We start from the raw sequence: 22328 nt of genomic DNA, 5'->3' as shown, positions 1-22328 counted from the left end.
TTTAAAGATTATTTTTCATGAAGGTCAAGTCCTGTGCAGACATATATGGTTCTAACAAGCGAGTTCGTTTGCACTTAGCCTTTGGCAATAGCCACTGAAAACCAGATTTCAATTAGGAAATGTCCTAAACACAATATCCTGTTTTGAGCCCTGAGTCCTTTCTGCCCGTGTGAGAACTTTTCTTCCCCCCTCGTCTTTGCTTCCTTTTTTTCCACATGTCACCACTGGCAGAGTAGGTATGACTCAGAAACCGGTTCCTCGGGGTTGTAACATTAGATGATGCGCAACTTGGGTGATTCATTACACGGTAAACTAATGCCCTTGTTTCATTGGGTTGGGCTCTCTGGAAGGTGTGCTGCTGTGTAGGTGGCTGGAAGAACACTCACAGGTGTGGAAAGAAAGGACTTGCCACCGACCTGGGCTTCTAGGGACCTTTCTCTTGACTGGGAAGGATTTTGATGTTAATGTGATGTTAAATATCTCCAGAAGATTCAAGAAGCTGTGAAATAAGTCTGTGAAGGACCAGCATGGGAATCCTATACTCTGAGGTATGTAACTTCTCTGGAAATAAGATTCCCAAGATGTTAAAAATCGCTCATGCTTTTCAAATGGAATTTCCTATTCCCATGAATGCCTCCTTTTCATCTGTCTAACTTTCTGTAAGAGCATTAAGTTAAAACAAAGTCCAGTGTGCTAGTTTTTTTGATGTTTTAACATTTTAAGGCAAATTATTTTGCAATCCTAAAACTTTAGCTAGATAGTAGCTTGTAGAGAGCCGTATAGTATACATGTCATGATGTCCAGATGTTTGAGGGGGTAATCTGGATCTGTAAAATGAAATTTATGAAAAGAGAGTTAATGGAGTTGTGTTTTCTGATGTCAAACATCTAGAGGACAAGTAAAAATTGTCTTCAACTGGATTTTCTGAACAGACTAAAGATAGCCTGGCTCTTTTATGGAAATGTGTGTATAGAGTAATGCCTTTCTGCTTGATATTTGAAAGGAGATTTCACCTCTAGCAATTACTAATAAAGTCTATCCCTGTATAGAAGGAGGATAAAAACAGAATGTAGTTTTGATATTTTGAGATTTTTCTTTTCACAGCTGATGGATACAGAAATGCTTTTTCCTGTATTGAGAGTAACGTATTAGAATCAAATAGATTGTTAACAACGTTTCAAAGGAGTACAACAGGGTGATGTTTCAACAAGAGTCCAAGAGGTGTAATGACGTATTCATGATTCATGATTTATTCATGTATTCATGATTTGCTCCCTTTCCTCTCTGACACAAATAACTGGTCGGTCTGCATTTCATTGCAGATGCTCAACAGAACCTCTCTGGGTGCTTCTTCTAATACTAAAGGCAGTTTCTCAGTGTTGGCAGTTATGTCTAATGCCAGGGGTGTGTGTGTGTGTGTGTGTGTCTTTCTGTAGTCAACTTTTCTTTGATTAGTTTATATTTCTAGATATGTCTTGCCCAATGACTTTAGGCTAGTAAAGAACTCACATATATGAAAATGTCAACACATGTAATGTTCTAAAATACTACTCTGCCCTTTTTTTTTTTTTTTTTTGCGGTACGCGGGCCCTTCACTGCTGTGGCCTCTCCCGTTGCAGAGCACAGGCTCCGGACGCGCAGGCTCAGCGGCCATGGCTCACGGGCCCAGCCGCTCCGCGGCATGTGGGATCTTCCCGGACCGGGGCACGAACCCGTGTCCCCTGCATCGGCCGGAGGACTGTCAACCACTGCGCCACCAGGGAAGCCCCTCTGGCCTTTCTTAAGCCCTAGATTGCCTAAGCACCAGGAAGTGGAACTTGTTGAAAATGCAGTTTCAAGGGCCCCTACCCCAGAGAGTCTGTTTCACTCAGTTTGAGGTACGGTTCAGAAACCTGCTTTTTAGCGGAGCCTCCCAAGTGATTCTGATGTAGGTGATCAGTTTACCACCCCTGGGAGAGAAACACTGCTCTCGGCTAGTGCTTTTCAAATTTAAATGTGCATACAGAGCACTCAAAGATCTTGTTCAAATGCAGATTATTATTCTATAGGTCTGGGTGGGGCATAAGATAATGCATTTCAGCTCTGCAATACGCTGCTGGCCCTGTACCATGCTGTGCGAAGCCAGACTGTAGTCTACAGTCTAGGTCCTGGAAATAATTACTTAAGGAAGTCTTTGCGTGTAATTGTTTGTTGATGGGGTGTGGATTTGGCAAGTGGTTGAGTCAAGGCAAGGCATTGATACTTATAAGTATCAGTGAGAATATCCCTGGAAGTGGAATGAACTTTACACTTTTCAGATATATTGAGGACAAAGCAAGGTGGAATCTACTATGGTATTTGAAAGCAAATACAACAATCACACACACACGCACACACGCATACACACACCCCTAAAAGACCCTAACTTATCTAGAAGCTCATAAGTAATTATTCAAAGCTCATAATTAACATTGAATCAAAGATAGTGTCAACTAAAATAATATATGCACAACCTAAAAATTGAGAGTAGTGTTTTATTCAGCGGACACACTGAGGACTTCAAGCCCGGGAGGCAGCATCTCAAATAACCCTGAGAAAACTGCTCCAAGGAGGCGAGGGTGAACTAGGACAGATAGGAGTTTTGCAGCAAAGGGCAGGTAGTAGGAAGAAAAAGTTACTGTTAATAAAAGAAAACTAGATATGTCAAGCTAAGGAATTTACTGCTTTTCTATGTATGGGAAGATGCAAGAGTCTGGGCTCACTAAAATCACTCCTTTGATATGCACCTCAGCTATATGGGGCCAGGATCCTGTGTTTTCATATCCTGAGCTTCCACAGGGCTCACCTTTGGAGTGGCTGCAGTCTGATGGCTGCTAGATGGCAGGTATTCTTTGTTTCCTTCCTAAATTCCCTCGGGGCTCACCGGCTCACCTTTGGCGGCTGGTGGTGACCGCAATTGCTGATGACTGTGACATCCTTTGTTTACTGTTATGACAGGCAATATTTTATTTCTCAATAATCTTAAGTAGTGTTGGGATAAATGGTGTTTCCATGCAACTCAGTATCACAAGTGATACTACTTTGCGTAACTCAAAAAGGTACTTAGAACTTGGGCTCGCATAGCATCTTAACAAAAGAAAAATAAATTTTTAGATGAGTGGCAAGACAAAGGAAAAGTGCTTTGAGTTTCTAAGGCAGCAAATTGAGGGAAGGCAAATATGTAGGGGAGCTAATGGAAGACAAGGGCTAGTTAGAAATGTTACTCTGTAGATTACTTTGGTGACTTCTCTGGGCTGACAAAGGTAATTTTGTCCTTCCTGGTAGACAGAGAAGGGGCAACACCTTCACATATTTATGTCCTGCTTTTAGCTAAAGAGGGGGAGGGCAGAGAACATTCTTTGTATCTGCTTCTTCTCAATTGCCTTTAGTTCAAAATAACTGTTACACTAAGAGGTGTAGATTGGGATGCATATTCTGCTACCCTCTGGAGGCTTGCATTGCTAATAGTTATGCTATTATATATATAGCATATATATATATTTATTGAGGTATAATTGACATAACATTATATTAGTTTCAGGTGTACAAAGGAATGATTCAATATTTGTATATACTGCAAAATGATCACCACAATAAGTCCATTAACATCTGTCATCACATATAGTTACAATTTTTTTTTTTTTTTTTTTTTTTGCGGTACGCGGGCCTCTCACTATCGTGGCCTCTCCCGTTGTGGAGCACAGGCTCCGGACGTGCTGGCTCAGCAGCCATGGCACATGGGCCCAGCCGCTCCGGGGCATGTGGGATCCTCCCGGATCAGGACAGGAACCTGTGTCCCCTGCAACGGCAGGCGGACTCCCAACCACTGCGCTACCAGGGAGGCCCATAAATTTTTTTTTTTTTGATGATAACTTTCAAGATCCACATTCCTAGCTGCTTTCAAACATGCAATGCAGTATTATTAACTACAGTCACCATGCTGTACATTACATCCCAATGACTTATTTATTTTATAACTAGAAATTTGCACCTTTTGACCCCCTTCACCCATTTCTTACACCTCCGACCTGCTGCCCTGTCTCAGGCAACCACCAATCTAGTCCCTATATTCATGTGCTTTTGTGTGTGTGTGTGTGTGTGTGTGTGTGTGCTTGTTTGTTTGTCATTTTTCATTGTTGTTGTTTAGATTCCACATAAAAGTGAGAGCACGTGGTATTTATCTTTTTCTGTCTGACTTACTTCACTTAACATAATACCCTTAAGGCCCATCTTTGTTTTTGCAAATGGTAAAATTTTGTTCCTTCTATGGCTGAATAATATTCCATTGTGTATATGTACCACATCTTCTTTATCCATGTGTTCATCGATGGACATTTAGGTTGTTTCTAATATATGTGTAAGAAAGAAGGAGAGAATGAGGGGGTGTCCCAGAGTGGGTCCTAACCTCTGCAGTAGAGGATATGCTTAGAGCTCAGTGAGAGAACTAAGCTTGGATTGATCACCCCCAGCTATGCAGGCCAGACTTTTAAACAGGGCTGATTCATTTAAACCAGGGATCCCCAACTCCTGTTAGGAACCAGACCGCACAGCAGGAGGTGAGCTGCCAGCAGGCAGGCGAGTGAGGGAAGCTTCATCTGTATTTACAGCCGCTCCCCATCGCTCCCATTACTGCCTGAGCTCCGCCTCCTGTCAGATCAGCGGCTGCATTTGATTCTCATAGGAGCACGAACCCTACTGTGAACTGCACATGTGAGGGATCTAGGCTGTGCACTCCTTATGAGAATCTAATGCCTGATGATCTGAGGTGAAGCTAGCGCTGGGGAGCAGCTGCAAATACAGATTATCATTAGCAGAGAGGTTTGACTGCACAGAGACCATAATAAATCAATTGCTTTCAGACTCATATCAAAACCCTATCTGTGAGTGGCAAGTGCCAATTAAGCCGTATCTTACGGAGCAGACTGGACATAAGCAACACACTTCAGGTGTCATTGTCTCCCATCACCCCCAGATGGGACCATCTAGTTGCAGGAAAACAAGTTCAGGGCCCCCACTGACTCTGCATTATGGTGAGTTGTATGATTACTTCATTATATATTACAATGTAATAATAATAGAAATAAAGTGCACAATAAATGTAATGTACTTGAATCATCCCGAAAACATCCCCCCCTCCCCCGGTCCACAGAAAAATTGTCTTCCATGAAACGGGTCCCTGGTGCCAAAAAGGTTGGGGACCGCTGATTTAAACCCTTATCACACATACCTGTTCATACTATTTACAATAATAACAAGTATTTAATTAGACCTTTATTATGTGCCTGGCTGTGTTCTAAACATTTTAAGTGTATTAACTCGTTTAATACTCACCCAACCATATAAGAGAGTCACTATGATTATCCTTATTTTACAAGTGAAAAAACTGAGGCAAAGATAGTTTCAGGAACTGGCCTAGAGTTATGCAGCTAAAAAGTACTTACTGGCTAGAGACCTGTGTACATTCAGGGAAGTTGTGCTCATGTCCTGATGAACATGCTAAGTTCTTTCCCTAAAGCTCTCTCAACAGGCATGTCACCCTCCATAAATAAGCCGGTCTTAACCACTCTGCTCTTTTGCCAGCACTCTTCCCCACGAAGTTACACTATTGTCCTTTTCCCTTTGTTAGAAGAATAGGGTAAACTAAATCCAGGTTCCAATGAGGTACATTTTACTCCCAACCTGTAGAGAAGTGTTGCACACTGCAAAGTATTACAAAAATTAGAAAGAAGGAAGTTGTATAAGAACTTAAAGAGCTCAAGAATTTGTGCTTAGGAGATCTATAGAATCTTCTCCAGGCTCTTGTCCTTGTCAACTGGGGAAACAAGGCCTTAAAAGGAATATCTAGAAAATTATATTACAATCATGTATCCCTTTAAACTTGGGGAAAGTCTGATGTTAAAGTTACCTATGAACAGTGGTACCCACACACACACATACACACACTTTTAATATTAATGTTTTAGGAATATATCTGTTTTTCAGACAGGAAGATGTTACCATAGAAAAAGAGCATATGGTTTAAAGAAGAAGGGGATCATATTGAAATATACAGTGTCCAGAGAAAGCAATTGAGGCTGAGCAGGGCTTTTTGGGAGAGCTGGTATCATCGAAGAGGAGAACTCAGGGGGAACAAGAATAGAGATGCAATGAATGGGAAGGCCATTGGACTGGAAACCCAGGAAACCTAGAATTTAGTCCCTATTGTGCCAGAAACTCGGGGCAATTGGGGTAAATCACTTAACCTCTTCTGGTCACAGTTTTGATATATAAAACAGGATAGTTGGGTGAGATCCGGTTCAGCATGAAACATTGTGTCCTTCCATGATAAGGGAAAAGGAAAGGCAAAAGCAATTGAAAAAAATGCCCCCCTCACGATCTCTATCTACTTAGTTTGTGTATTGAATCCTTTCAACATTTTGGCATTGTATATTTATTTATTTTAAAAAATTATTTTATTTTATTTATTTTTGGCTGTGTTGGGTCTTCGTTGCTGTGCACAGGCTTTCTCTAGTTGCGGCGAGCGGGGGCCACTCTGCACTTTGGTGTGCAGGCTTCTCATTGCGGTGGCCTCTCCTGTTGCAGAGCATGGGCTCTAGGTGTACAGGCTTCAGTAGTTGTGGCCCGCAGGCTCAGTAGTTGTGGCTCGTGGGCTTAGTTGCTCTGCAGCATGTGGGATCTTCCCAGACCAGGGCTCGAACCCGTGTCCCCTGCATTGGCAGGTGGATTCTTAACCACTGCACCACAAGGGAAGTCCTGGCATTGTATATTTAAAAAAGAGCACCAAATAGCTTCTATCCCAATTGATTTCTTGATTCTTTCCTTGTATATTTTAAGTATTTTACAAGTGATAATGTGGTACTAAATCACATTTTAAAAAGGAAATGATAACTTCAATGTATGAACAGATACCATCACTAAACATTTGTAAATATTTATTCATTCACTCAGTCATCCATTTATTTAATCAACAATATTTATTGATCACATACTATATTCCAGGCACATGTTAGCTCCTGGTACATAGTGATAAATGAATAAGAGTAGATCTTGACCTCTTGGAGCTACCAGTGTAAAATGAATATACAAATTAAAAAAAATAATTGTAAGTAGTGAAAGAGAAATCAAGGAAGCAACAGGATAAAGAGAGAGTATATAAGAGGGGTGTGTATATGTAATTAGATTTGACTTGAAAGGCCCCAGTGAGGTAATGACATTCGAGCTGAACTCTGAGGAATACGAATCTAGTCTTGGGAATCTTGGGGAGCGTGTTCCGAACAAGGGGTGTATGTATGGAGAATCTGAAGCATGGGAAGTTGGGCCAGTTGGAATAACTGAGTGGTATATGAAAGGTATGGGTGAGAGCAGTTCATCTAGGTACAGGCAGTAAGAAGTTTTATTGTCTATTCCAAATTTAGAGACTAATATTACTGACTAAAGATAGATTTGCTTTTCGTCATCACGGTGCTCCAGTAATTCTAAATAATGTCAGTTTAACATGGTCATCCTCACCCTTGGGCAGCCATTGTTTGGCAGAAAGTCCTGGAGCCCAGGAGGCAGTGAGAGTGACACTACTGCTTCCTCAAAGCCCTGCATTTACGTCTTTGGTGGTCTGAGGTAGTAGGGAGATATCAGGGCCTCCAATTTGCTAGATCAAGCAGCTAGAAGCCACCCTTCCTCCGCCCTTTCTCCTCATGATTGGAGGCAAAGACTTTCTTGCCCTGCCCCGGCCTCAGAGCTTCTCAGGTCTCAAGTGTGGTAACGAAACTTCTTTAACTTCCTGGCCGTGAAGACATCATATTCTCAGAAAGACCTTGTTGGAGAAGGAATAGAAAATAGATAAATGTGTGTCCTTCCTTGGTTTCCCCTTCACTGTTACTATCCTCATAATCCAACAACTGCTGGGACTGTCCTTTATGTCACATAAAGGCTAAGTGGACCTAAGACAAAAAAAAAAAAAAAAAAAAATTCCTGTGCCTTTTTTATTTATCTGAAAGAAAGAATTTACTAAGAAATTTAAATCACAGTATGTGAAGAAATGAGTCATCAGAAGGAAAGCCTTGAGATTTATTGTACGAATAAAATAAAGCCTTCATTATCATTCCCTAAGATTTCCTAAGTTGAAGAGGAAGAAAACATCTTCTTGCCTTTTCTGGGAAGATATTTCATTAGTGTACACGTTTATCTTGTACACTATCTGAACCGTGTTGCATCAAAAGCCACAGATTCTCCTCAGAAATTGTGAGGGGACATTTTATTGTTTTTTTAATTAATTAATTAATTTATTTTTGCGGTACGTGGGTCTCTCACTGTTGTGGCCTCTCCCGTTGTGGAGCACAGGCTCCGGACGCGCAGGCTCAGCGGCCATGGCTCACGGGCCCAGCCACTCCGCGGCATGTGGGATCTTCCCGGACCAGGGCACGAACCCGTGTCCCCTGCACCAGCAGGTGGACTCTCAACCACTGCGCCACCAGGGAAGCCCAGGGAACATTTTAAATGGGGGGAGCCTCAGCATGGAGATGGTTAATAAGCAACTTATCAAGGCAGAGTTCCAAAGTCTCTTTCTTTAGACTGACAATTAGGGAGGATCCACTATACTTCAGGGGAAGCAATACTGAAAGTGGAGATGGTGGGGAAACTTTGCTTTTCAAGACCTCTATTACAGTGCAAGCAGCTCAGATTCCTCCATGGTACTAAAATAATGTGAAATATTTTTCCAGCTGTGATATCTATTTTACTTGGAGCAGTGTAAAACACGGTTATGTTAAATAACCCATACAGAATAGTTTAGTTAATCATCAACAAACTAAACGTGTCTTGTGCTCCCCAGAGGCACTTAAATTTTAGGGCCTGGAAAAGGGAGATACAAAGTGGGACTGGGGTGGGCCTCTAGCACCCAGTTATCAGCTATTTTGAAAGCCAGGCACGTACCTTTCCTCTTCTTCTGGCTGGTCTATGAATTAAATGGACAGGAGAAAGATTAATAGGAGAAAATCAAACAAAATTTTAATAACATGTATACTTGGGAGAGACCCAGGAAAACTGAATAACTCACCAAAATGGCTGAAACCCTCACGTTAAATACCATCTTCAGCTAAAGACGGAGAGGGTGTTGGGGGTAGTGATTTGGGACTTTGAAAGGGAGGAATATAATTCACAAAAGATGAAAAAGCAAATGTTTGGTAAATAAATGTTTGCTGGGCCTGCAGAGACAATGGGACACAGAGTGGACTCTGATCTTTAGGCCCTGCTGGGTTTCCCCCATACTCTTTGCAGAGATCTCTGCTGAAAGCTCTATTCCAGAACAGGGCTCCCTCACCCCCACTTTTATTTTAATTGAAGTAGAGTTGATTTACAATGTTGTGCCAGTCTCTGCTGTACAGCAAAGTGAATCAGTTTTACACATGTATACATTCTTATTTTTAATATTCTTTTCCATTATGGTTTATTCCAGGAGATTGGATATAGTTCCCTGTGCTCTACAGTAGGACCTTGTTGTTTATTCATTCTAAATGTGATAGTTTGCATCTACAAACCCCAAATTCCCAGTCCATCCCTCTCCCCCCCCCCCCCGCCCCTTGGCAACCACAGTCTGATCTCAACCAACAGTCTGTGAGTCTGTTTCTGTTTTGTAGACAGGTTCATTTGTGCCATATTTTAGATTCCACATATAAGTGATATCATATGGTATTTGTCTTCCTCTTTCTGACTTACTTCACTTAGTATGATAATCTCTAGTTGCATCCATGTTGCTACAAATGGCATTATTTTGTTCTTTTTTAATGGTTGAGTAGTATTCTATTGTATATATGTGCCACATCTTCTTTATCCATTCATCTGTCGATGGACATTTAGGTTGTTTCCACGTTTTGGCTATTGTGAACAGTGCCGCTGTGAACATAGGGGTGTATGTATCTTTTTGAATTATAGTTTTGTCCAGGTATATGCCCAGGAGTGGGATTGCTGGGTCATATGGTAGTTCTATTTTTAGTTTTCTGGGGAACCTCCATACTGTTCTTCATAGTGGCTGCACCAACTTACATTCCCACCAACAGTGTAGGAGGGTTCCCTTTTCTCCACACCCTCTCCAGCATTTGCTATTTGTAGACTTTTCAAAAAAAAAATTATTTATTTATTTGGCTGAGCCGGGCCTTAGTTGCAGCACACAGGATCTTCGTTGCCGCATGCAGGATCTTTTAGTTGCGGCATGTGAGATCTTTAGTTGCAGCATGCGAACTCTTAGTTTCGGCATGCAGGATGTAGTTCTCTGACCAGGGGTCGAACCCAGGCCCCCTGCATTGGGAGCTCAGAGTCTTAGCCACTGGACCACAGGGGAAGTCCCTATTTGTAGACTATTTAATGATGGCCATTCTGACCGGTGTGAGGTGGTACCTCATTGTAGTTTTGATTTGCATTTCTCTGATAATTAGTGATTTTTAAAAATTAATTTTTATTGAAGTATAGTTGATTTACAATGTTGTGTTAGTTTCTGCTGTACAGCAAAGTGAATCAGTTATACATATATGTATATCCACTCATTTTTAGATTCTATTCCCATATAGGTCATCACAGAGTATTGAGTAGAGTTCCCTGTGCTATACAGTAGGTTCTTATTAGTTACTTATTATATATATAGTAGTGTGTATGTGTCAATCCCAATCTCCCAATTTATCCCTCCCCCAGTAATTAGTGATGTTGAGCATCTTTTCATGTGTCCACTGGCCATCTGTATGTCTTCTCTGGAGAAATGTATATTAAGGTCTTCTGCCCATTTTTCAATTGGGCTGTTTGTTTTTTTGCTGTTGAGTCGTATGAGCTGTTTGTATATTTTGGAGATTAAGCCCTTGTCGGTTGCATCATTTGCAAATATTTTCTCCCATTCTGTAGGCTCTCTCTTTTTTTTATATGATGGTTTCCTCTGCTGTGCAAAAGCTTGTAAATTTGATTAGGTCTCATTTGTTTATTTTTGTTTTTACTTCTATTGCCTTGGGAGACTGACCTAAGAAAACATTGGTAGGATTTACGTCAGAGAATCTTTTATCTAAATTCTTTAGGCAGCTGAGGGAGAGGTAAAAAGACTTTCTGAGTCTTCAGTTTCTTAAAAATAATCAGCCTAAATTAATCCTCATGCCAAAGAGGCACACTTTGGGGTGGCAAATTTTGTTCCCCTACATCATTAACCCATTCATGTATTTAAACATAATTGTTGTTTATTGAATATCTATGTCTATCTATTTATTGATGATAAATACATGTTAGCATAAGGCATGAAGATCAAACCTCAGACTTTCTGGCAAAAAATTCAGCTAATGTAAAGTTCTCTCTATGCTGAATGTTTATCCTTCCTCCCTTGCTTTGGCTTTAGAACCAAACTGTCATTGTTTAGTAAGGTTAATTCTTCCGACTTTTGTTCACTATCCTATCATCTCTTCATTCTCTTTCGGTAATTATTTATTTGATAACCACCTCTGCCCATCTTCACTGGCTGCTATGTTTTTTAAAAATAACTGTAAGAGTAGCTTACATTAATTGAGGGTTTATTATGAGTCAGACCTGAGTTATGTGCTTCATCTATACAGTCACGCTTAATCCTTTCTGTAACCTGATAAAGAAGATGTGATTATTAAATGGAGAAAGAAACTGAGCACCAATTGTTTAAGTAAGTTGTCCAAATAACATAACTGTTTCGTGGCAGAGTTGAGATTGGAACCAGAAAGTTTGTGTCCAGTGCCTGTATTTATAACCACTTGAAGCCACCACTTTGCCTATAAACGTGCAGAACTTTGGCTGGACGCTGCTACACCCCTCCGGGTACTCACTAGCTCCCGCTTAGCTTTCACTACCAAACTTACCACGAATTCCTCTCTGATCACACTCCAATTCTTCATAGACCGTGAACCCAGGCCCCTGTATTCTGCCTTTTGTCTGACACTGTATGAAATTCATCTCTGAATGGTCATTAGTGATCAAATCCAGCAATCTTACCTTGCACTTGATTCTCTTAACTCTATCTTCCTTCTGGAAACTTTTAAACTTTTTTTTTAGCAGGTACTGCTAAGCACAGAAACTGTGTGTCTAGGAAATAGGCAGCCTAAGAAAGATGGAAAAATAAGGTCAGGTTAATATTGGAAGTTATATTGCTCAAGTGGGATTGAGAAACACTCCAAGACCCCGTGCGATTCTTGCAGGAAAACTCTCCACTTTTCCTCTCCTCTTATGCTTAACTCTCAGGGAAGATTTTGAGGCGCCCGAGCAGAGCGAGCTTTGTGAGGTGTCCTGTGTGCATGTGGGCCCAGTGTTGCCAAATCTTTCAATTTTTAAAGAGAATCTGGAAAGCCAGATCACTACATGAAAAACTCCAGCTTTTGAAATACTGTAAATTAAAATGCTAGGAAAAGAAGAATTAACAATTTGTATGTGATGTCTAAGTGAGTCAGGAAGGCATTTTACTTTTTGGCAGAAAAATTAACTCTATAGCCACCTGTTTTCAAGTTCTGCGTAGAAGACCATCAGTTCCCAAGTGCTAGCCCGTGAGTAGTAGTCATCAGTGGCAAATTTTCATTGGTGTATGTGAAATTTTTTAAAAAATGAAGTAGATTTTTGCATAGAGCTAATTCTAACCGACTTTTTCCCGTAGACTTATGTTGTCAGTGCGTTTATGACCCTGAGCTGCTCCCTAGTGGAGACAGCGTTTATAACAGCATAGAACCTTTTCAGCTGCTTTTACCTCATGCAACAAAACACTATGTGATGTCTAGTAATTTAATTTAATTTTCTAACTTTTTAAAAAAACTTTGCCTCCTTTGCATCTGGACCATGTCTTTTTCTGATTTCTCCTGCAATCGCTCTGACCATCACTTCTTTACCTCTTGGCAGATATCGCTAATTAATTTAATTAATACTTAATAAGCAATTATAAGAACCTCCATAAACTGAGCATCATTCATGTGCCACGTATTCTAAGTGCTTTTGTATACTGTCTAATTAAAATCAATCTGAAACTATTTAATGTGTGCCTACCATGTGCCCAGCACTGTGTTATATATATGTTGGGGCTATGGCAGTGAATGGAGTGAAGTAGCCTCTATTCATGTGGAATTTATAGCCTGAACTTCAGTGCTTTCCCTCACTCACTGTGGCCTCAACCCCTCCTCGTTCACAGTAGCTTTCAACACACAATTATAAATAATTAAGAAAAGAGGTATAGTTTTGTCAGTTGCTGTGAAGGAATGCTGGACTCAGGAAAGACAGATAAAATGAAAATAAGTTTTGACATGAAGGATGAGCTAGCAGTTAGCCAGGTGAAGAGAGAAGTGAAAAAGTGGCTGTTTTTTTGGTTTTTTGTTTGTTTTGTAGAGTAAGGGCAGAGGCCCCAGTAGAAGAAACTAAACATGAGATATTGGAAAAAAGAGAGAAGTCCAGGGCTTCCCTGGTGATGCAGTGGTTGAGAGTCCGCCTGCCGATGCAGGGAACACGGGTTCGGGCCCCGGTCCGGGAAGATCCCACATGCCGCAGAGCGGCTGGGCCTGTGAACCATGGCCGCTGAGCCTGCGCGTCCGGAGCCTGTGCTCTGCAACGGGAGAGGCCACAACAGTGAGAGGCCCGCATACCGCAAAAAAAAAAAAAAGAGAGAGAGAGAAAAGTCCAGAGGGAGAGAAGAGAGGGAAAGTAGGCAAGATGATGTCTGCTCAGATCTTGCTGTTAAACTCCCATCGTGCTTTGTAAAATTCCTTATAATGCTTTCTAAAATAAAAAGCATCTAGTTGCAGCTAATTGCATAATTCGTTATTTGTATATTATTTGTCTAAAATAGCTCTTTCTCACTGTGCAGATTTCCTTGAGTACAGGGGGCCGTGCGTCTTTGTCCCATTACTTAGTGTCCCATTACTAAACTCCTCCGATATGCAGATTTTGTCTTGAGTAGAAACCTGCTTTTCTAACAGGCATCATTTATCCATGAACTCAACACACAATTTCCTTACTGAGTTGGCAATATTGCATCCATCTTTTCACTAATTCGTCCATTCAATGAACATTCCTGTGTGCCAAGCAATTTAGGGAATAGTAAGGGATCCCTGGTGGCCCTACCCTTGTTCTAGACTTATGGCTAGACATAACTGAGACCCCAAATCTCATCAACAAAGCAGTAGATTACAATTTGGAAACACGGGATTTTAAGGTGTCGGGTGATTTTTTTTTCTTGGTGTGGTTTAATTATTCCTATATTTCAAAACCTGCTTTTGTTTTCCTCTCCTCAGCCCATCTGCCAGGCGGCCTATCAGAATGACTTGGGTCAAGTGTGGCAGTGGGTGAAGGAAGACGGCAACTGTATCAACGTTCAAGATGGCTTTAATGGAGACACCCCCCTGATCTGCGCTTGCAGGCGAGGGCACCTGAGAATCGTTTCCTTCCTTCTCAGAAGAAACGCTGATGTGAACCTCAAAAACCGGGTGAGGCCATGATCATGGTAGTTCCTTTCTCCTCACACGAATGGAAGCAGTGGATGTCATTTGCTTATTGTTTGTAGCTCCTAACACCAACAGTTTTGGGGGGCCTTACTTTAGAAAGACGACACACACTGAGGCCATATTACCAGGCTAAAAAGCAAAATAAAACATAGGTCAATGAACAGACATATTTTGTGGGTTTCATGTCTGATTATGTCCTTGTATTTCTAAAAAAAAAAAAAAAAAATGGTTCACTCATTTGTCTGGATAGAGCGTCTTCCTTTCTTTTCCTCCTCCCCCCCCCATGCTTTTCTTTGCCCTTCCTCTCTCCCTACTCCTCTTCCTCGCTATTACAGAAGTAAAAGGAAAGATTTCCTGGAGAACAAGTATTGACCTGGTGGTGCTATTTCATTAGTTAGATTTTTACCTACTCTGTCAATGTTCTGATCTCCAGAAGGTCCTATAATTTGCTTGTGGAATAAAAGAATTTCAGTGAGAAATTTGCCAAGAACAAATATGCTCACGAACCAGAGCCTACTTGAAACCAGACAGAAAGGCATGAAGAATATACTTACATATGTATTATTAGCTGACTTGGAGTCTTCAGAACTAAGGAAGAGCAGGACGTGCCGTGAACATCCTTTCAGAACCCCTTGGGAACATCCAGTGTCTGCATCATAGTAAGGCAACATTTAAAGTACACTAAGTAAATATAAAAAGTCACTCTTTGTAATAATTATGAATGTCCTGTACCCACTCAAGTACATTCAATGAGGGAAAATAGCCTGTAGGGCCCTACTTCTCCCTTTCAAGTCAGTTTAAAGTCTAGCTCATTGGGAGTAATAATATATTATCAGAAAATGGATCACTACTGGACTTTCTTTTAATTTTTTTATTTTTAAAATTTTATTTATTTATTTATTGGCTGCATTGGGTCTTCATTGCTGTCCGTGGGCTTTCTCTAGTTGCCACCAGAAGGGGCTATTCTTCGTTGTGGTGCACAGGCTTCTCATTGCGGTGGCTTCTTTTGTTGCAGAGCGTGGGCTCTAGGCCCGCAGGCTTCACTAGTTGTGGTACGTGGGCTCAGTAGTTGTGGCTCATGGGCTCTAGAGTGCAGGCTCAGTAGTTGTGGCGCGTGGGCTTAGTTGCTCCGTGGCATGTGGGATCTTCCTGGACCAGGGCTCAAACCCGTGTCCCCTGCACTGGCAGGCGGATTCTTAACCACTGTGCCACCAGGGAATTCCACTACTGGATTTTCTTGTTTGTGCTTCCTATTTTTTGTGGGTTGGGTTTAAAAGCAAGTCATGGCTGTGTTAATCTAACAGATAGGCTGCTTAGTGGAGTGTGACATGATTGCCCCAGCACCCAGCTGAAGAACCAGGTGTCTGGCCTTGTGGTGAGATGGGGTGGCCAAGACAGATGTCTCTGGGTTTGTGCCCTCTCAGGAGACTTGCTGGTTAGGAAGCTGAGGGAGGGAGATGTTTGTCAACACAGGGACAGGGCTGAGGCGGCATGCTTATCTCTGTTTTGCAGAGAACCTGAGCCAGGCTGCTTATGGAAATCCTGGGAAGGACTTCAGTGGATACCTTAGCAGAGATTTTATGAGAAGTGTTTGGTTTGCAACTGTCCATTTAAAAAATATTTTCAATGGTTTTTAAAGGTTTAATCTTTTCCATTTTCCCCAATACTAATCCTTGTACATTAATAATCTGAATTGGTGCTTTCCCGTTTCTTAAGTCTATATTTGAGTTCTCTTCAGAAGTACTGAACAGAGGCCTTAAAAGCAAGCAAACAAAAAGCTCTGGTGTTGGTACAGATGTACATACATGCCCAACAGAGTGACGGATTGTATGGAAAGCAAATTAAACTAAAACATAGAGATATCTTTCTGTTGTGTTGTTTGTTTGTTTTGGTGTGCCAGATTGACCAGGATTAAGACAGAAAATCTAATGCTGATCAGGAAGGAAGTTTAAATCATTATCATTTTACCAGAGCACAATTTAGCAGTACAGTGTGAGGGGCATCAATGCCTTCCTTGTATGCCAGGAATTCTATCTTTTGAAACTTATGCTAAGGACACATTTAGAAATGTTGACAAAGCTTTATACATGAGGATTCAAGCAATGTTATTTGTGAAAATGAAAAGTTAAAATTACTTGAAATGTTCAACAGGTAGGGTTTGGCTAAATAAATTCAAACAGCTCCATAGAAGAGTAAACAGTGCAGCCATAACAGTTACATGTTTAAAAATATTAAATGTCATAGGAAGATGCACATATTCTACATGTTAATTGAAAAAAAAAGCAGGTATAATTTTGCATGTGCAGTATGATCCTACACTGAAAAATTCCACATATATGCATTTTAAAGACTGGAAGAAGATACAGCAAACTATCAACAGTTAACTCTGGGCTGTTGGATAATGGGTGATTTTAAATTCTATCCTTATACTCTTGTCTAGTTTGCAAAAATTTTTACAGAGAACACAGATACCATTAGAAAAACAAAAATATTCTTATTTAAGAAGAGTAGAAATGAACTTCTCTTTTCTTCCTGACTTTCCTCTCTTCTCATTGATTTGGTTGGAATTCCAGTCACCATAGCTTGTTTTGCATTACACTTATTTGTGCCTGTTTCGGTCTACCTTTGCTTTGATTATGAGGCCCTGAGGTTTTATAATCCCCGCAATTCCTAGAAGCTTAAATCTGTCACCTGATAATTATTCATGTATTTGAAGAATTAAACTGAGTTATTTCCATTCGTCCGGCACTGCTTGTGTTCATGTAGGAACATGGAAAAATTGCCATGTGGTTAAAATTTTCCTATAAACAAACCACAAAATGAATAATTGTGTACCATAGATGATTAAGGAGTAACTATAGGTTTTCATACTAAATTGTCCTATGTTTATATCTCCATGTATTTTTTTCCCCAAACAAAATGAATGTGAGAATCTGTCTTTTGATGATTCGTAAAAGGTACATTTCACTTGTCTTTCTATGGCCCAACTTTTCCTTTAGACTGTACTGTGTTCAATATTCTGGTCAATGGAATTCTGGGTTTATTAATTAGATTTATTCCACAGGAAAGAGATGCCATGGATACCACAAAAATAAAAAGTGTGGACTAAATTTTTTGATAGGGTAATCTAAAAATATGCAGTTTAAAACAATATTTTATTAATAAATAGTCCTTTTCTTAATTTTTTAGAAACAGAGAACCTGCTTGCATTATGCTGTGAAGAAAAGATTTACCTTCTTTGATTATCTACTCATTATCCTCTTAATGCCTGTCCTGCTTATTGGCTATTTCCTCATGGTGAGTACAACACTCGTGAGAGCAAAAGATAAATGAGTACAAATGAGTAAGAGATCGACAGCACGAGTCATTAAATTTTGCCAAGTTGGTGAGACGTAAATAAAAAGTAACAAAGTAAGCTCTTCGTTTGTATTCTACAAATGGCATCTCTAACATACATGCAATGCTATGACTGAAGTAAAGCAAGAAGAAAGGTAGCCCGGTAAATCAGTCAATGGTAAAATCATCTGTGCAATGTTTATTAGGAAAAATAAATTAAATTTGTTTAAGAATCTTCTGAAGGAAAAGCAAAAATCCTGAATATTAAAAAGAATCCCCTCCCTACTATTTCTTTTCTTTCTTTAAAATTTATTTATCTATCTATCTATTTATTTATTTATTTATATGGCTGCATTGGTCCTCGCTGCTGCACGCGGGCTTTCTCTAGTTGCGCTGAGTGGGGTCTTCTCTTCACTGAGGTGCGTGGGCTTCTCACTGCAGTGGCTTCTCTTGTTGCGGAGCATGGGCTCTAGGCGCTCGGGCTTCAGTAGTTGTGGCTTGCGGGCTCTAGAGCGCAGGCTCAGTAGCGCACGGGCTTAGTTGTTCCACGGCATGTGGGATCTTCCTGGATCAGGGCTCCAACCCGTGTCCCCTGCACTGGCAGGCGGATTCTTAACTACTGTGCCACTTATTCTTCTATTGTGAAGAATAAGTCATTAATCCAATAGTGACAGAACACATGTGAAGTTCCTATGAGGTAGTTGGTAGAGAGAGGTGGTCAGTGTTAGGAGAGCCCAGAGGAGAGGGATGTCGCCTGGACAGGTAGGTTAGGGACAGCCTCCTGGAGGGAGAGGGGCCTGGGCTGAGATATTAAAGATGAACTTACCAGGCAAAGAGGAGAGAGGAGGCTTCTAGGCAGAAGAAACATTCAGGGCAGCTCTTCTATGGCACGGGGGAGCCTGGTGGGAATGAAAGACTAACCGAGGCCAAGGTGAGCCGGGGCTGTGGATGAGATGCCTGGGGCCATAAGCAGAGGGAAAAATATATGGCACCTTGTCACAGGCTGAAGACTTTGCTTTAGCCCCTGGAGCAATGGGATGATAGAAGGGTTTTGACCAAGGAAGGGAAAGACCGGCCACTGGACTCCATCCTCAGTAGGATTTGGCAGGAGTGGGGTAGGGCCCCAGATTTTGCATTTTTAAGTCCCAAGGTGCTGATACTGTTACTCCAGGGCCACACTCTGACAACCATGGCTTTACCTAATTAATATTAAAGAGCAGTGAGGAGGTGGGGGAGAGTTTAAGAAAGATGCATAGACGCGTAGGGGTGTTGGGATTAAAATGAAGCCTATTGATTGGAGTAGTCCAGACGTAAGAGGGAGACAATGTTTGTAAATAAACCTCTCTTGTTCTTGTGCTTGCTGTTTGTCATAGGTATCAAAGACAAAGCAGAATGAGTCTCTTGTACGAATGCTACTTAACGCTGGTGCCGAAGTTAATGCTACAGATTGTGTAAGTTTACATTTTTAGTCACTTTGAAATGACATTGCAAATGGTATTTGTGGGTAGTGTACTTGTCAGCTATAAAGTTGCTCGCTTCATTTTCCGAAACACTTGTACATTTAGTTTCTGCTTCCTTCCCCTCCTTCCTTCTTTCCTTTTTACTGCGTCAGGCAACCTTGATATTGTTTATATTCTGTCACTGAACTCACGGGAATAACATTTTTATTGAATATAGAACATGTTTAAAAGAACTGCCCCACCACTGGTGGGGAGTTAAGAAAAATGCAGGCTCTGATTACAAAATTCCACTGTCAGTAGTTAAGCTGGAGTCAGAATGCCTATGTGTAAACCTAGGCTTGCCACTTTTTACCTATGTGAGTTTTGGCAAGTTTTAAACATACCGGACTCTCGGTTTCCTCATCTGTAAAATGGGAACATCACTAGTCCTTACTTATAGGGATCATACGGTATTTGTTTTTCTCTTTCTGACTTACTTCACTCTGTATGACAGACTCTAGGTCCATCCACCTCACTACAAATAACTCAATTTCGTTTCTTTTTATGGCTGAGTAATATTCTGCTGTATATATGTGCCACATCTTCTTTATCCATTCATCTGTCGATGGACACTTAGGTTGCTTCCATGTCCTGGGTATTGTAAATAGAGCTGCAATGAACATTTTGGTACATGACTCTTTTTGAATTATGGTTTCCTCAGGGTATATGCCCAGTAGTGGGATTACTGGGTCATATGGTAATTCTATTTTTAGTTTTTTAAGGAACCTCCATACTGTTCTCCATAGTGGCTGTATCAATTTACATTCCCACCAACAGTGCAAGAGGGTTCCCTTTTCTCCACACCCTCTCCAGCATTTATTGTTTCTAGATTTTTTAATGATGGCCATTCTGACCGGTGTGAGAGAATATCTCACTGTAGTTTTGATTTGCATTTCTCTAATGATTAATGATGTTGAGCATTCTTTCATGTGTCTGTTGGCAGTCTTATAGGGATCATTATGTGAAGTGTTGGGCAGAGTGCCTGGCACATAGTAAGTGCTCAATGAATCCTAACAGCTGCTGCTGCAGCCAAGATCCCAACCCACTGGTGAGAAGGGCCCCATCTGCAAACTAAGGAAAGATAAGGACAAAGGTCAAAGAGAACTCCAAATGACAGTAAGAACAGCGATAACAGGAGTACCATTAGCTAACTTCTCCCTGTTTATAAGGTTTTGTCTTCACCTTTGGCCCCAAACCTTTGCACTCATTTTCTTCTCTCAAAAGTTTACTTGCATGAAATAGTTCCACAAAAATGGTGTTCAGACTGTTTGTTTGGCTTAGCTGTACATTACAAAATATGAAAAGTGCTTGCTAAAGAGGCCATATGCTGCAGTGTGTAAGGATTCCGACTGATGTCGATCCTCTGTGTTTCAGTATGGCTGCACTGCGCTACATTATGCCTGCGAAATGAAAAACCAGACTCTCATCCCTCTGCTCCTTGCAGCCCATGCAGACCCCATGATAAAGAACAAGGTAAGGATCTTTGGACCTTGGTCTGAGGTTCTTCTATCATCATAACCTTCTAACTTTGGCTTTGTGTTGACATAAATTAATTGCCTCTGAAGTTGTTAAGAGCAAATCAATTGTCCTCATTAAGGAATCAAGTTATCCTATTAATGCTAGAACCGAATGACAGTCAACATTGTCTGTCATTCGGTTCTAGCATTAATAGGATGACATTGTCATTGCATTGACATTTGACTTTCTTGGAGATAAATAGCTATGATTTCTTTTTCTCCTCAGCATGGTGAGAGTTCCCTGGATATTGCACAGAGATTAAAATTTTCCCAGATTGAATTACTGCTAAGGAAAGCGTCATAATCATTATGACCTCATATGAAGAAGTACAAAAAGGACTGGATTCTGTTTCCATCTTGGACTGTTGGTCTGTGGACCACTCAATCTGGAGGTCACCATGGTATGAGGATAACTATGGTTGCCACGGGTAATGTTTTGGAAGAGCTTTGTATTTCTAATGTTTTTTTTGCTCAATGGAGTTCACTGTGGTCAAAATCCTTCTAGAGGAAACACTAGAGCTGTCGGATTCTCCACTGCAGTCAAAAAAGGGTGATGTTTCAAACTCAGTCTCTCCTAAAGGAGAGGATCGGCGTTATCCACGTTATCTGTTTTCAGTTGTGTTGCTCTTATAAAGAGGCTGTCCCATCCATATCCTGCCCCAGGAGAAAAACTGTTCTTCTGAGGCTCCTTTGAGGAAGAATCAAAGCGTGCTCATTTGTATAGAATGGTGTGCGTATGTGTGCCGGTTTAGAGATTCGTATATAAATATTCCAGCTTCAACAAAATCGTCTATCAGTTGTCACCACAGATATTGGCAAACGCTACAAGTCAGAGCCTTGTTTTCCTTTCCAAGGAGCCAGTGTACCAGCATACCTCTAGATGTTTTGCTATCAATTTACAAATAAGAGCCGTCTTGATTTTGAAAAACATTATGTAACTATCAAGTTGTTTATTGAAAAATTGCTTATGATTCTCTTGTGAATGCAAAGCAGTTACTAATCTTGTTATACTGTTTATTTTTTATTCATAAAATTAAAACTATTACTGTAAATTATTTGTATAAAGTAATTCTTTACAAGAAATAGAGCTATATGATGAGGTAGTGTCTGGATTATACTTCTAGAGGAGAGATTGTGAATATCAATATATCTCTCTCAAATTCTTTGTCAGTGACACAGAGCAGAAATAACCACATTTGAAAATGACTGAGGGGGCTTCCCTGGTGGCGCAGTGGTTAAGAATCCGCCTGCCAAGGCAGGGGACACAGGTTCGAGCCCTGGTCTGGAAGATCCCACATGCCGTGGAGCAACTAAGTCCGTGCGCCACAACTACTGAGCCTGCGCTCTAGAGCCCGCGAGCCACAACTACTGAAGCCCGTACGCCTAGAGCCCGTGCTCCGCAACAAGAGAAGCCACCGCAGTGAGAAGTCTGCGCACTGCAAGGAAGAGTAGGCCCCACTCGCTGCAGCTAGAGAAAGCCTGCGCACAGCAAC

General features: G+C 41.0%; 1 protein-coding gene and 1 long non-coding RNA gene across 2 annotated transcripts; one reads left to right on the top strand and one right to left on the bottom strand.

The window, feature by feature from the left end:
- The first annotated feature begins 259 nt into the window (after positions 1-259).
- Positions 260-21931, top strand: ANKRD22 (ankyrin repeat domain 22). Its single transcript, XM_027111959.1, has 6 exons — positions 260-548; positions 14274-14465; positions 17673-17780; positions 19193-19270; positions 20693-20791; positions 21062-21931. Exons 1-6 carry the CDS (start codon positions 528-530, stop codon positions 21137-21139), a joined length of 576 nt encoding a protein of 191 aa, XP_026967760.1. The 5' UTR covers positions 260-527; the 3' UTR covers positions 21140-21931.
- LOC113623172 (uncharacterized) lies at positions 6936-12272 on the bottom strand. The gene is made up of 3 exons (XR_003433808.1): positions 12001-12272; positions 8947-8968; positions 6936-7828 (listed from the first exon to the last, which is right to left on the bottom strand). It is a non-coding gene; the product is annotated as an uncharacterized LOC113623172 (long non-coding RNA).
- Positions 21932-22328: the final 397 nt, after the last annotated feature.

Source organism: Aethalodelphis obliquidens, unplaced genomic scaffold, assembly GCF_003676395.1.
Source record: "Aethalodelphis obliquidens isolate GAN/ISIS:26980383/991018 unplaced genomic scaffold, ASM367639v1 scaffold11, whole genome shotgun sequence".
Classification (NCBI taxonomy): Eukaryota; Metazoa; Chordata; class Mammalia; order Artiodactyla; family Delphinidae; genus Aethalodelphis; species Aethalodelphis obliquidens.
The sequence above is the reverse complement of the archived record's forward strand: the minus strand, read 5'-3'. Positions and strand labels throughout refer to the sequence as shown.

Bases quoted from the DNA above. Each gene is read 5' to 3' on its own strand.
- ANKRD22 (XM_027111959.1), top strand. From the start codon at position 528: ATGGGAATCCTATACTCTGAG. The intron at 17,781-19,192 runs GTGAGTACAACA...TGTTTGTCATAG, and splicing joins TTATTGGCTATTTCCTCATG to GTATCAAAGACAAAGCAGAA. The intron at 20,792-21,061 runs GTAAGGATCTTT...TTTTCTCCTCAG, and splicing joins ACCCCATGATAAAGAACAAG to CATGGTGAGAGTTCCCTGGA.